The 12,278-nt window shown below is 33.8% G+C and overlaps 1 protein-coding gene across 1 annotated transcript; it reads left to right on the plus strand.

The window, feature by feature from the left end:
- The first annotated feature begins 1,096 nt into the window (after positions 1 to 1,096).
- LOC120268981 (dual specificity protein phosphatase 12) lies at positions 1,097 to 11,789 on the plus strand. Its single transcript, XM_039276259.1, is given in 8 exon segments — positions 1,097 to 1,276; positions 1,633 to 2,314; positions 3,922 to 3,974; positions 4,157 to 4,221; positions 4,308 to 4,386; positions 10,679 to 10,914; positions 10,916 to 10,982; positions 11,413 to 11,789. Coding segments are annotated over 7 exon segments (1,068 nt in total). The 5' UTR covers positions 1,097 to 1,276; positions 1,633 to 1,901; the 3' UTR covers positions 11,568 to 11,789.
- The last annotated feature ends 489 nt before the right edge of the window (positions 11,790 to 12,278 follow it).

The raw sequence follows: 12,278 nt of genomic DNA on the forward strand, positions 1-12,278 counted from the left end.
AATAATGGTTCCCTCACCAAACTGATGATAAATAAAAACTTAGTGTAATAAGTAAACCGTTAGGGCAGATAAATAAATACTTTCATAAAGAAACTAAACACTTTCGTGTCAAAACTAAACACTTTCTGCAAATGAATAACAGAAACAAATCAAATTACTATCAATGGAAACTAATGCCAGGACGTGGTCATTGACTAAAGTGATGGTCACCATTTACTAAACATTAACATGCAACTGTGGGGCATCAAGCATTTATCAACAAAAGTATTACTAAATATTTGGTGAATACTGCACATTTTTTGGAATTCATATTCTGTTGTGAACTCAGTGTCTTTTGTTCGTCTGGAATGACGCACTTTACCTGTGGTTCCAGGGCTCAGTATGTGCAAATGTTCTTTAATAGCCTTTGAGCCGACACAGTAAAGTCCAACATATAGACCTCCCCGCGGTATTTTACAATACTGTAAAACATTTCCATTTCGAGGTTGTAACATTAATAGAAGGGTTAGGTTGCGAACCCATGCAAGTCAGACGTAAATTCCACCACGGTAATCTACATCTTGGTGTTGCATTTCTTCCAAATGCTATCGTGGCCGCTAGGCAAAACCTCCACCAAATTGGAAGCTTTGTGCGGACGAGGGAAATTAGGGAAGGTGATGAAGAGAAGACCAGCTATGCTTCGTTAGAAGCTCCACAAAAAAAATAAGAGAAGCAAGAAAATTACTCACATTAAGAACTCCTCTCATATGAAGAACAAGGATGAAAAGAAAACTCTAGTGCCCAGTGGCTTCTCCAAGAAGACAAATGGTGAAAAAATGTCCTCTCCGCACATTGAAAAGAAAATACTACCATGTCTTGAGATTGCAAAGGGGTAATTTTGGCATTTTTCAAAAATCCTCACGTCCATGACTAACTGGAGGGAGACGGAAGGGACTATAAGATAATACTTTGAAAAAAAAAGTACTATCAGAGGGACTGTCCGGCCATTTGAAAAGTACAAGGACCAATAAATAATTTACCCTTTATAATATAAATCTTAAGTCTAACATACATTTTTAAAAAAATTTTATTTTAAAAGGGTAAATGTGCATAAAAGTCGTTGGGTGAGGTGCGGTGGTCTCGAGGATAACGCCTGCGCCGCGCCCCCTTCTCACGTTCTTTTTGTTTCTCTCTCCCGTGTCTCTTCTTCTCGCCGCCGCCGCCGCCGCCGCCGCCGCCGCCTCGCCGTCTCTTTGGTTATCTCCTTCATATCCTGCCATTGAGCCGTATTCTTCAGGTAATCATCTCTCGCACCTTGCTCTCTTTTTCTCTCTCTCTCTCTCTCTCTTTATTTCTTTTTCTATCGCTTTTTTTTTCGTTAAGCCAATGAAACCCTTAACTTTGGCCGAACTCAAATTTACTATCTCATCGATTTTGATTTCATTGTCGTCTCGATCCGGATGCCCTAACCCTAATTTCGATTGTGTTGTATGCCCCTGGATCATGCCGCCTTCTTCTTCGGCATGATCTGTTTAATGATTGATGATTTGAATGCCCTAACCCTTTTCATTTTTCTGCTTATTTAATCGTGTTTTTCAATTGTCTTGTTGAATGATTTGTTTTTCTATTTATTTATCTTTTTAATTATTGTAGTTAGATAAGTTGAGTTTCTCGGCGAGTCGCTGGAACTCGTCGTCGGAGTTGAAGTAGGGTGAGAGTCAGATAAGTTGAGTTTCTCCGTGAGTGGCTGGAACATCGTCTCCATCCCCAATCCTGAGGAATCATGGAACCCAACCCCGGTTTCTCTCAAACCCTTGCTCTTCCTTCTTCTTGATTGGATCGCAGCAGCGCTAGGGCACTGAGATTCTCCGACGAGGAAGGCCAAATCTTCTCCGAGGAGCTGAGGTTTGGTGGGACTTGCCATGCCTCATCTCGTCAGACATCGCCTTTTCTTCGGCAACATCTCTGATGCGGCGGAGGTCCTCCAGAAAGGGAGCTCGGAGATCACTCACGTGCTTTCACTCCTCAGTTCGGCTTCCATCTCCTTCTTTTCTGATTGGAAGGCGGAGATCTCAATCCCCACTAAGGAAATCCGGAAGGTGTTCTTTGGGGATTCAGATGGACTGTTGACTCGTAAGGCTTTGTCTCCGGAGAAGTTATTGTACTCATTGGAGCATGCCGGCCCGGAGCTGAAGCTGGTGAGGATGGCTGTGCCATTACGGGACACGGAAGATGCGGACTTGTTGGATTATTTGGAAGTCTGTTTGGATTTCATTCATGAGAACAGGGAGAAGGGGTCAGTGTTGGTGCATTGTTTTGCTGGGGTTTCAAGAAGGTATTGGAATTTAATTGAGTGCTAATCCAGTAATATCCTGGATTTGAGGGCCACGAGCTTGTCTTGTTTCTTTTAATTATGTTTAGGTGCTTATAATATGTGATTTATCTGCTATTGAATGATGCTTTTAATGTTTTATCTATCTCATGATTAAATTTTTCTTTTTCTGTTTATTATCATGTGCTAGCTCATTCTTTTACCCTCTTCATTCATGCGTCACAGATGGATTTTTTTGTGATATCTCATATGCCATATTTGACTAGTGTGCTATCTCATATTCCATATTTGACTAGTGCATGACTGTCAAGATGCTAGAGCTTTTAGGATGTCATCAAATGGGCCTCTCTTCTAGAATGTTATTTGGCATAGTTTAAACTGGTTCAGAATGAAGTTTTAGGAAGTAGATAGTTGGAGACAGCATGTCTACTCTGAAAGGTATTAATACTTAATGGTGATCAACCCTTATTAGTGTGTTTACTTTTATATTAAGAAACACTCAATGTATTATATGAGTATGGGTCTTGATGGTGGACATTTATTAAACTATATATTTTGACCTAAATTCTTAAGCACTTCTAAGGTCTAGGAAATACTTCAAAATATGAAACTTTGTAATATACGGATTCTAAAATCTGCAGTTTGGCTGCCAGTTTTGCGGCTGAAATTGATGGTTTGAGATTATGGTGGCTTGAAGATGTCAATATTAAGTAGGAAGGAAATATTTGTCGTTTATCTGGTCTCCTTGGCATTGTATTGTATGACTCATGTTCCTTATAAAATCTGTAGGGATGGTGACCTTTATGCATTTAGCCAGCCTTTTTATGAAGTGATATACCACATAATACCTTCTTGATTGAATCTTGCATCCAAGTCAAAATTATCTAGAACTGAAGAGGTGGCTCCTATGACTGCTTAGAAGTTGGTACATGAGACCTTTCTTAACGTGAGAGATGATCCCATGGAACCAGTTCCATGATAGTCACTATAGAACCCAGATGTAGCTCAACCTCATCCGTTGGATTGCCTCAATTTAATAACTTCTAAAGTAAAGGGCATGGATCTTTTAAGATAATTACCAATATATCCCTAGATTATATAATAAAAAACAATAAAATTTATAAACACATGGCTAAGATTGAGCCACGTCTCGGTTCTGTGGTAACTACTTACGGAACCGAGTCTACTAGATATAATTCCTCTTAACGTAGAGCTAGGAAGTTCTTTGCCTAATTTTCTTGTGAATATTTATAAAGCATTGCACGTTTTCTTTCAGACGTGTCCTTGTTAACAAATATAGATGTGGAATTGATGGCAAAGTTGTAGGTGTCTTATTACATTCTGTTTGTAATTTAATCTTCTGTAATTTGTTTTCATTGGCCTATACAATCAGTTTAACATTTATCAATTTCGTACATACTGAACAATATTATCAGTTGGATAAATTTGATCTGTAGTTTATAATTATGACTTTTCTATCTTTTGTTGCTGGCTTCCTAGACTTCTTCTTGTTAAAGTGGGACTTCCAGTAACCTTCATGATGTCCGGTCCTTTTGTTTTTTGCTTTTTTTTTTAAAGTATGTACATCTTGATGTATTTTTTCATTGCAGTGCGGCTGTCATTACTGCATATCTAATGAGAACAGAACAAAGATCTCTGGAAGGTTTGAACAAGCATTTTTACTATTTTATTCACTGAAAATAAATTTGCAGATGCGCAATGATATTATCTTCTTTCACTTAGGATTTATTGGATTACACCTTGCTCCCATTGTTGATTAAGGTGCCTATATGAAGCTTACAATGTTGATATTTTTATTATTGATGTTCTCTTCTATTCTTGCAGATGCACTTGAATCCCTAAGGGAGAGCTGTGAGTTTATTTGCCCAAATGATGGTTTTCTAGAGCAGGTTTGTTGATTGTTTTATACTGAGTGTGGAAGATTGAATTGTTATCTATCAAATAAGTTTGATTGAATCTATGTTAATGCTTGTAGTTAAAGATGTTTGAGAACATGGGATTCAAAGTAGATACAACAAATCCCATATACAAGCGCTTCCGCTTAAAAATACTTGGTAAGTATATGTAAATGTGAGGTGGTATACCCTTTCTGTAGCTCATGCTTTATTTAATTGTGGCAAGCCATGGATATATATTTTGCTAGAATTCCTATCTGTTTCATTCCTTTGTTTTGCATAACATCGGTATTTCCTTTGGTTGTTTATGGAATTAACTATATTTATGTGATGGAAAGTTACTTTGTTTGCTATATCAGGACATCACTACAATAAAATTTGGTCATATGTATAATTAGCATTGTTCTAGGACACAGATAAGGATGTCAAGTATCCAAGTATTAGGGAGTAGCCGACACTTGAATTTTAATGAAAACCAAATAAGTGGATAGGGTCGTATATGTCATATATGTTTATATAGGCATGTTTGTGTGCCTAAAAGAATGTAGACATGTGATACATATTACTTTTAGACTGGTGGGGACCAGTTTAGTAAAACTATTTGTGTTTAGGTATGTGTGTGTAGACATTAAGAATGGTTTGAGAATATTATAGTAAAAGAATTTATTTTAGAAAAATAGAACTAGGACAAGTGATTTAAATCATATTAAACTTTAAAATGATAGTAAAATAGGATTTTTAAGATCATGACAATCGCTATTAAAAAGGTTCGAAAAATAAGTATCACTTTATAAAGATAAACAAATATAAAAAGATAATAAAACAATACAGTGATTCAAAAAATTAAAAAGAAGATTTGAATGTGTCCCCAAGCATTATAATGGATCCCCATGTGGATGTCTAAATTTTCCCAGGTAATACCCTTAATTAGGGATTAATGTAGTGGAAATAACTGCTCTCATCCTATTGCAGGCTCTTATTAGAAGTAAATTATTCCTATTCTCAAATATCCAATTTCCACCTTTCTATCAGTGGATTAGTGCGTCAGTTTCTGCTGAAGTCTATATTTTTAGGTATGCTTATCTGCATCTTGGTATGTAAATTTGGTCTGTCTTGAGCACTCTGTCCTAATAATTAAATCTTATATTGCTCTAGTTAACATGTGCATATTAAATATGATTTATTGTACATCTCTGCTAGACTGTGAGCTTCAAAGTTATAAAACAAGATCTTTACAATGTTTCTCTAGAAATTGTTTGCTTTTGGCTGGCGTCAAATTGATTCCTGCCTACCTTCTGGATTTTAGTCAAACAATGGGATAGGATGGAACTATTTCTTTTGTTATATGTAACGTCCATTCTTTACTGGCATAGCTGACATGCCCCTTTTTTGTAAATTCAAAATTATATTATTAAAAATATTAGTTTATAACAATATTATGTTTTCCCAAAAATTTTATAAATAATTTAGAAAAATTTATATTCAATAATAGATCGAATCCAAAGCTTTCCTCAAAAACAATAAAGATGGTTCAAATTTGATCTTGACTGAAACTGAGTTTCAATCTAAGATTACATTCAAAGAGGCACAAGTTGCTAGCATTCATTCTAAAGCAGTAGAAAAACTATATGTAATATCTATAACTAAAAATCTTAAGTCTTTTTTGTCAAACCCTGTTTCAATTTATACCTTTAAAATGTGGTTTGATAGATCCTAAACCTGTCTTTATAAATTGCGGCATTCCTATAGTTACATGGCCAAATTTACCATAAATTAGTAGACTAAAGCTTAACATTTTCCCTTAGTAATTAGCATATAGTTTAAGACATCATTATTTGGACAATGACCTTCACATTTGATGCATCTTGACCATTCCATGCCTGATAAAATCGTATTTCTGTCTGATTAACATATACAAACTAACCATGCATGAATTTCTCACATCCAATGATATCAGTATATATGTGTATCTGTATGTGTATCTTTTTATCATCTTCACTTTGTAGTATGCGTTTCTATCTATTTTTTCCTAACTCTCCTTTTTCAATCTTCTTTTTTCCCCTAACCTTTCTAAATCTTTCTTAATTTTTTGGTGAATAATTTCTTGATATCTGGAATTCTTATGTGTTTTCCTAATTTTATAATTGCTCTTTTCTGTGTATACATCTGATTTAATGAATTAATTTAGCATTGAACTAACTAAAACATCTGTAGTATTTGCTTGTATTAGTCAAACCTACAGTGTGCATATTTTCAGGCTTTTACTCAATTTGCATGTTGATGTATTGGATAATTGGATAATCGACTCCCCCAAATCCTAGGAACACTTCCCACTGTTTTTGGACTATAAATATCATGATCATTCTTAGTATTTCCTTACCATTCTGGCCAAACTGTTTGTGTGGTCAGGGTCTAATGAAAGCATTAAGGGTGTAGTAAAGAGTGAGCTACATCTGGTACTTAATTTTTATTGTAGGTGGGTCACATGACTCACATTCAAAATTTTCATTATGAAAACTTTACCACAGTAATATTCTGGTTTCTCAATATAATTTGATAAATATTTTAAAAACATGTAAATATGAACTGAAATTATAGTGTTATCCAATGCATGCCAAAGAAATTTGAATTTGATCTTAACTGAAACTGAATTTGTATTTTAAAAGTATGCGCCACACATGCATGAGAAGGTTACTTTCATTCTGAAGCAGCAAAACCTAAACCTATGATTTGTTTCCTTACATTGTATTTGCATCAACCACCACACATGCTCATATTATGCCACCTACACTCACTGCACACTTGATCCCTCTTATTAGGGCGACAAATTGTGAGACTTTTACCCTTCAACTAACAAATAGGCATTTTTAGATTTTTGAGACCCATCTTCAATAATTTGTTTGTAGACTTTAATGAGACAAGGGTCTATTGTTTTAATAGCACACATTTTGAACAGTGATAATTGGATGGATACTAATCGCTTACAAAGGCAGACTAAGGGGGTGTTTGGTTGGCATGCTTGGAATGGGAATGAGCCATCAATGAGTCCAACCCTTTGTTTGGTTGTACATGCATGGGAGTGAGAGAGGCATGGGGAAGGAGTAAAATCATGTGTCATTGGTAATCACAATCCCCTCAAATTTGAGAGGATTCTTCATTCCTTTATGATGCCTTGGAGATAAAATGACACTTTTGCCCTTGCATTGAAACCATGTATCCTATTTTACCATTTTTTTAATTTAATTTTTTTTACATTCATTTTTTAACATTCAATTATTAACGTCAAAGTATAAAATTTTTTTTTAAAAAAAAATGAAAGTTTATAATTAGCAATTTAAGTTTTATAAAAAGCTCCTTAATTTTGATATATGATTAACACGATAATTAATAAATAATTAATGATCCCAATGAGCTATTAAAATTAAATATTTATTTATAATATTGAAATCATTTTAATATTTTAATATTTTTTAAAATAGTTGTCACTTAAAAAATTAATTATTATATATATAATTATATTTATTTACATAAGCGTATAAAAGTTAAAAGTTATTTTATCATTTTATAATATTTATTTTATCTAATGAGTTATTAAAATTAAATATCCATTTGTAATAATAAAGTAAATTTAATATTTTAAAAAATAGTTATCACATACAAATCATAATTAAATAATAATTAATAAAAATTTAATCATAATACTAACAAATATTTAAAATAACAATTGTTTCAAATAATAAAAAAATAAATAAATAAATTTAATTATAAATAACAATTGATTCAAATATTTTTTACTTTAATATGTTATATATATTGTTATTTATTTCTATCAAGGTTATAAAGCCATTTTTACCATATTTTCTTCTTTTACTTTTCCCATTCCCAATGAACTACCCTCTTATACCTTACCAACCAAACACATCCTTCATTCCCAATCCCTCTCCACTCCTCCTCATTTTCATTACTCCTTCACTCCTTTCCATTCCCAATCCGGGAACCAAACGGCCCCTAAACTTAAGATCTATCTCCTAACATAGTGTATGCATCAACTTTTATGTGTCCTCTGATACTATGCCAGCTAGGCTGCCCACAGTTGCCCGTTCTGGTTAGATCATAAAAATGGGGATGTTTTACCCTAGACACCTCAAATAGGGTATTTTTAGACTTGTGTGGACCATATTTACTATGTTTACAGACATAATGAGGCTTTGATTTATGTTTTAACTCTAATATATAACTTATTTGGAAAAATGTCACGAAAAGTATCCAGTCCTGTCTAAAGAGCTGGTGCAAATTATTATAGAAAATTTTCGAGTGAAGGTGACAAGGGCCCCTAATATTTGGGTCATTCACAAGTCCACATACAGACAGGCAAAAATAGTTCAAGGGCCAGAAATGGGCAGCAACCCAAAATTTAGCTACCACTAGTGGCTTTAACCGAAAATTTATTTTTGATGGCTTAACTTTGTGCTGGTCACAGCATATGTATTTCTTCACTATAATGTTGCACTTTTGCTGAAATCGTTTCCCAACTGGTTTTTAATGTTGTCTTCACTTTAGTTGAGTTATTTGGATCAGCCACAACATTGAATGATCAGAATGTAGCTAATCATCAACTTAACTGTTTATTTAACACCATTTTACAGATGTATACCATACCCCACTTGAACCACTAAGATTAACATGAAACGAACTAATGGTTCAGGCTTGTTTATACCAATCATTCAACTGGACTTCCATAAGTCTAGCTATCCACAGATGATACATGTGTCTAGATAGCTGTGAACCAATAATAATCCATATTGGTTGATTGCATCAATTCCTGAGATTTGTAAGATGTACTAAAAGCACCTTCTTCAAAAATATGCAGGAAGCTAAGTTTTTAGCATAAGGTCATGCTTTCCATACCCTGAGCTCCCCTTTGGCCATGAACACGTCATGGTATGACTTCCTTTAGTTATGTTGCTTAGTTCGATAATGTTCTTTCTTTATCCCCATTGAATTTTCATGACACTGAGAATCATTAGTTGCTTGAAATACTAATACATATTTGATAAACATTTATGGAGCAAATCTGTATTTTAGTATATATTCAAATTGATAATTAGAAAACATCTAAATTAATTAAACATATTTTATATCAAGTGGATGGGTGCTCCTTTCAGAAGACTGCATAGTGCATGCCCTTTTAAAAACCTAAAGATGTCATGTATAGCTAGTTGGTGGTGACTTTCTCAGTAAGAATAACAGTTAACTATATCATTCAAATAAATGTGAACCAATAAATTATTTCCATTTTTAGATAGTTGAAATTGTGTGCTTTGCATTATCTACTGCAGTAATGTGAAGTTTACAGTTTGTAACATCAAAAGGTTAAAACTAATGAAACATTATCCTGTAGCTCTTTGGTTTTGGAGGGTACATTGTAATTCTTAATGGCCTCTAGGTAATTTGATTTTTAAGCCTATTATATTCCGTCTACATGTATGAGTCATAGTTTTGAAAATCTAGGGACGTCAAAAATGGATCTTTAGTAAAGAATATATAGGGCCAAAGCCACATGATTGTGGCATTTCCATTCTGAAGTTTAAATTAAAACATTGCATAAATTGCTAAATCACCCTAAAGTTTAATGGTCAGTGCACCTCTCTTAAATTTTGAAACCTATAATTTAGTCCATGACACTTAGGTTCCAGAACCATTTATCCAGGTAATCGTTGTTACCTTTTAGAATGGCAATTGCCTTTGCCATCAGAAGTTCATGTAAAAGAGTACAATTATCCATGATCCCAAGTATTTTGAGGGGGATGCCCAAATCACATGGATGAGAGAACAATGTTCTTAAATGATTGAGTTCTATTAGAGGTTTGAGTTAGAAGTCCCATACCTGATTATTTTTCATCTCATCAACCAGGTGTCTCATTTTTCAAGATGGAGGGATAGTTGGGGCGCTTGACATTTCAAATGAGATAGTTAGCCAAGTAATGTGAATTAACTTAATATATTACTTATCGAATCAACTTGAAGAAAACATATGGGGGGGTGTGACACATTTTTAATTCTCATTTTCTTATATACTTAGTGTCGGTATTGTCATTGTAAGCATTAGACAGACCAAGTCCTAGTTGTATTTGTAATATATGTTCTGATTCCAATCATCAGAAGAAGATGTTTTTGTTCTTTTTAAAGCACATTTTCTTTAATTTTTGTATTTTTATTTTGTTTTGTTTTTATTTTATTTTATTTTTTAAATTTTATAATCTTAACATTTCTGTCATTGGCTCCTTGCTTCTGCTTGTTATTTGTTAAGTATGTCCACAGTTGTATTTGCTTGTTATATGACGATATTTAAGTGATTCTTTGTAATTGGATGTTATATATGATGAATATGTGATTTAATGTTCAATTATGTGAATTTCTTTTGTCCCTGAACTTGTTTTTCATGTATCAGGTCAATTTTACAAACAAGGGGAAAAGATAGACAGTTTTGTATTTGGTGCAGATCCTGGTTTACCTCTAGAATCCAGCATTCCTGATGGGGAGGTCTCTGAGGCAGTTCAGCCAACAAAGGCTTTCCGCTGCAGGAAATGCCGGAGAATCATTGCGTTGGAAGAAAATGTTATCAATCATGAACCTGGAGAGGGTGAAACATGTTTTAACTGGCATAAGCGGAAAAGTAGCCACACTCTATGATAGGTCAGATGAGACAGAGTGTTCTTCTATTTTTGTCGAACCCTTGAAATGGATGACTACAGGTGAGAAATACGTAAACCTGCTGCACTACTCTTCTCAAATCTGATTCTTGTTTTCAGTGCTTAATAGTTTTTACTTTTTAGTACTTTCCAATACCTTGCATGTATACTAGAACTTCAATTGAAGCTGCCGCTTACGATCTCTTCCCAAGAAAATGCATCCTACACCTTATTTCTTTTTTTATGATTAAATCTGCCTGTGGCAATAACCAATTTTGGTCCTTGTAGTTATAGTTATAAAAATTTGTCTAGTTTAGGGACCAAAACAAATATATATTTATATATACGCATTTAATTTTAGGAGCTAAAACAGACAATTGACACTAGTGAACCAAAACAAACAATTGACAATAGTGACTTAGAAGTCTTTATTTTATTTTTTTATATTGACCTTATGCTCATTTGCAAGCAAAAACATGTTCCGATTCCACAGTTGAAGAAGGTGCATTGGAAGGAAAGCTCTCGTGCATCCATTGCGAAGCACGCTTGGGATACTTCAACTGGTCAGGCATTCAATGCAGCTGTGGTAGCTGGATCACTCCTGCCTTTCAGATTCATAAGAGCAAAGTAGACATTAGCACTGTGTGATATACCCTGTTGACCAAAGGCAGATGCAATGCTCTTTCATCAGGATCTTGTCTCCGGATGAAAATAAGCCTTAGCGTCATTGATATGTAATCTGCAAAGACTTGCATGCGAGAATGGTTTTGTAATATTATTTAGGTTTTTTAACCATTCCAGCTTCTGTTGAGGGTTAGTTATGTTATCATTGTGAATAATATGGTGGTATGAGAATGTATTGATTTCTTATCAACATTAATTAATTAATTAATTATTATTATTATTATAATTATTATTATTATTGTTATTATTTATTTATTATTTATTTATTATTTATTTTATATTATTTTTAACTTTTGCCTGTGTATTTAGAACTGAGGCAGCTCTACATAGCATATTTACCAGAGTGCAGGAAGTCAATGTTTGAACTTGATAAGTTCTTTTGTGTATTAATGTGGCAGGACGCCAGTTTATTGTTCTCCTTATACCTTAAACTTTCAATTTAGTTTTTGGTGTTTGTAATATTTTGTTTAATCCTGTAAGCTTAGAAAAAAATAATTCCGCATGAAAGAAAGGCATCTGCTTGAGGAAGCATAATTTGAGGTTATATTTCTGACAATCGAAATTTTTAGCTCTCTTCTGTTAAACCTAACAATTTGGAATGAATAGGTTTGCTCACTACCTGACTAACTATTATCTTCAAGTTTAATAAATAATTACGAGTAGCAATATATCATA

Source organism: Dioscorea cayenensis, chromosome 9, assembly GCF_009730915.1.
Source record: "Dioscorea cayenensis subsp. rotundata cultivar TDr96_F1 chromosome 9, TDr96_F1_v2_PseudoChromosome.rev07_lg8_w22 25.fasta, whole genome shotgun sequence".
NCBI lineage: Eukaryota > Viridiplantae > Streptophyta > Magnoliopsida > Dioscoreales > Dioscoreaceae > Dioscorea > Dioscorea cayenensis.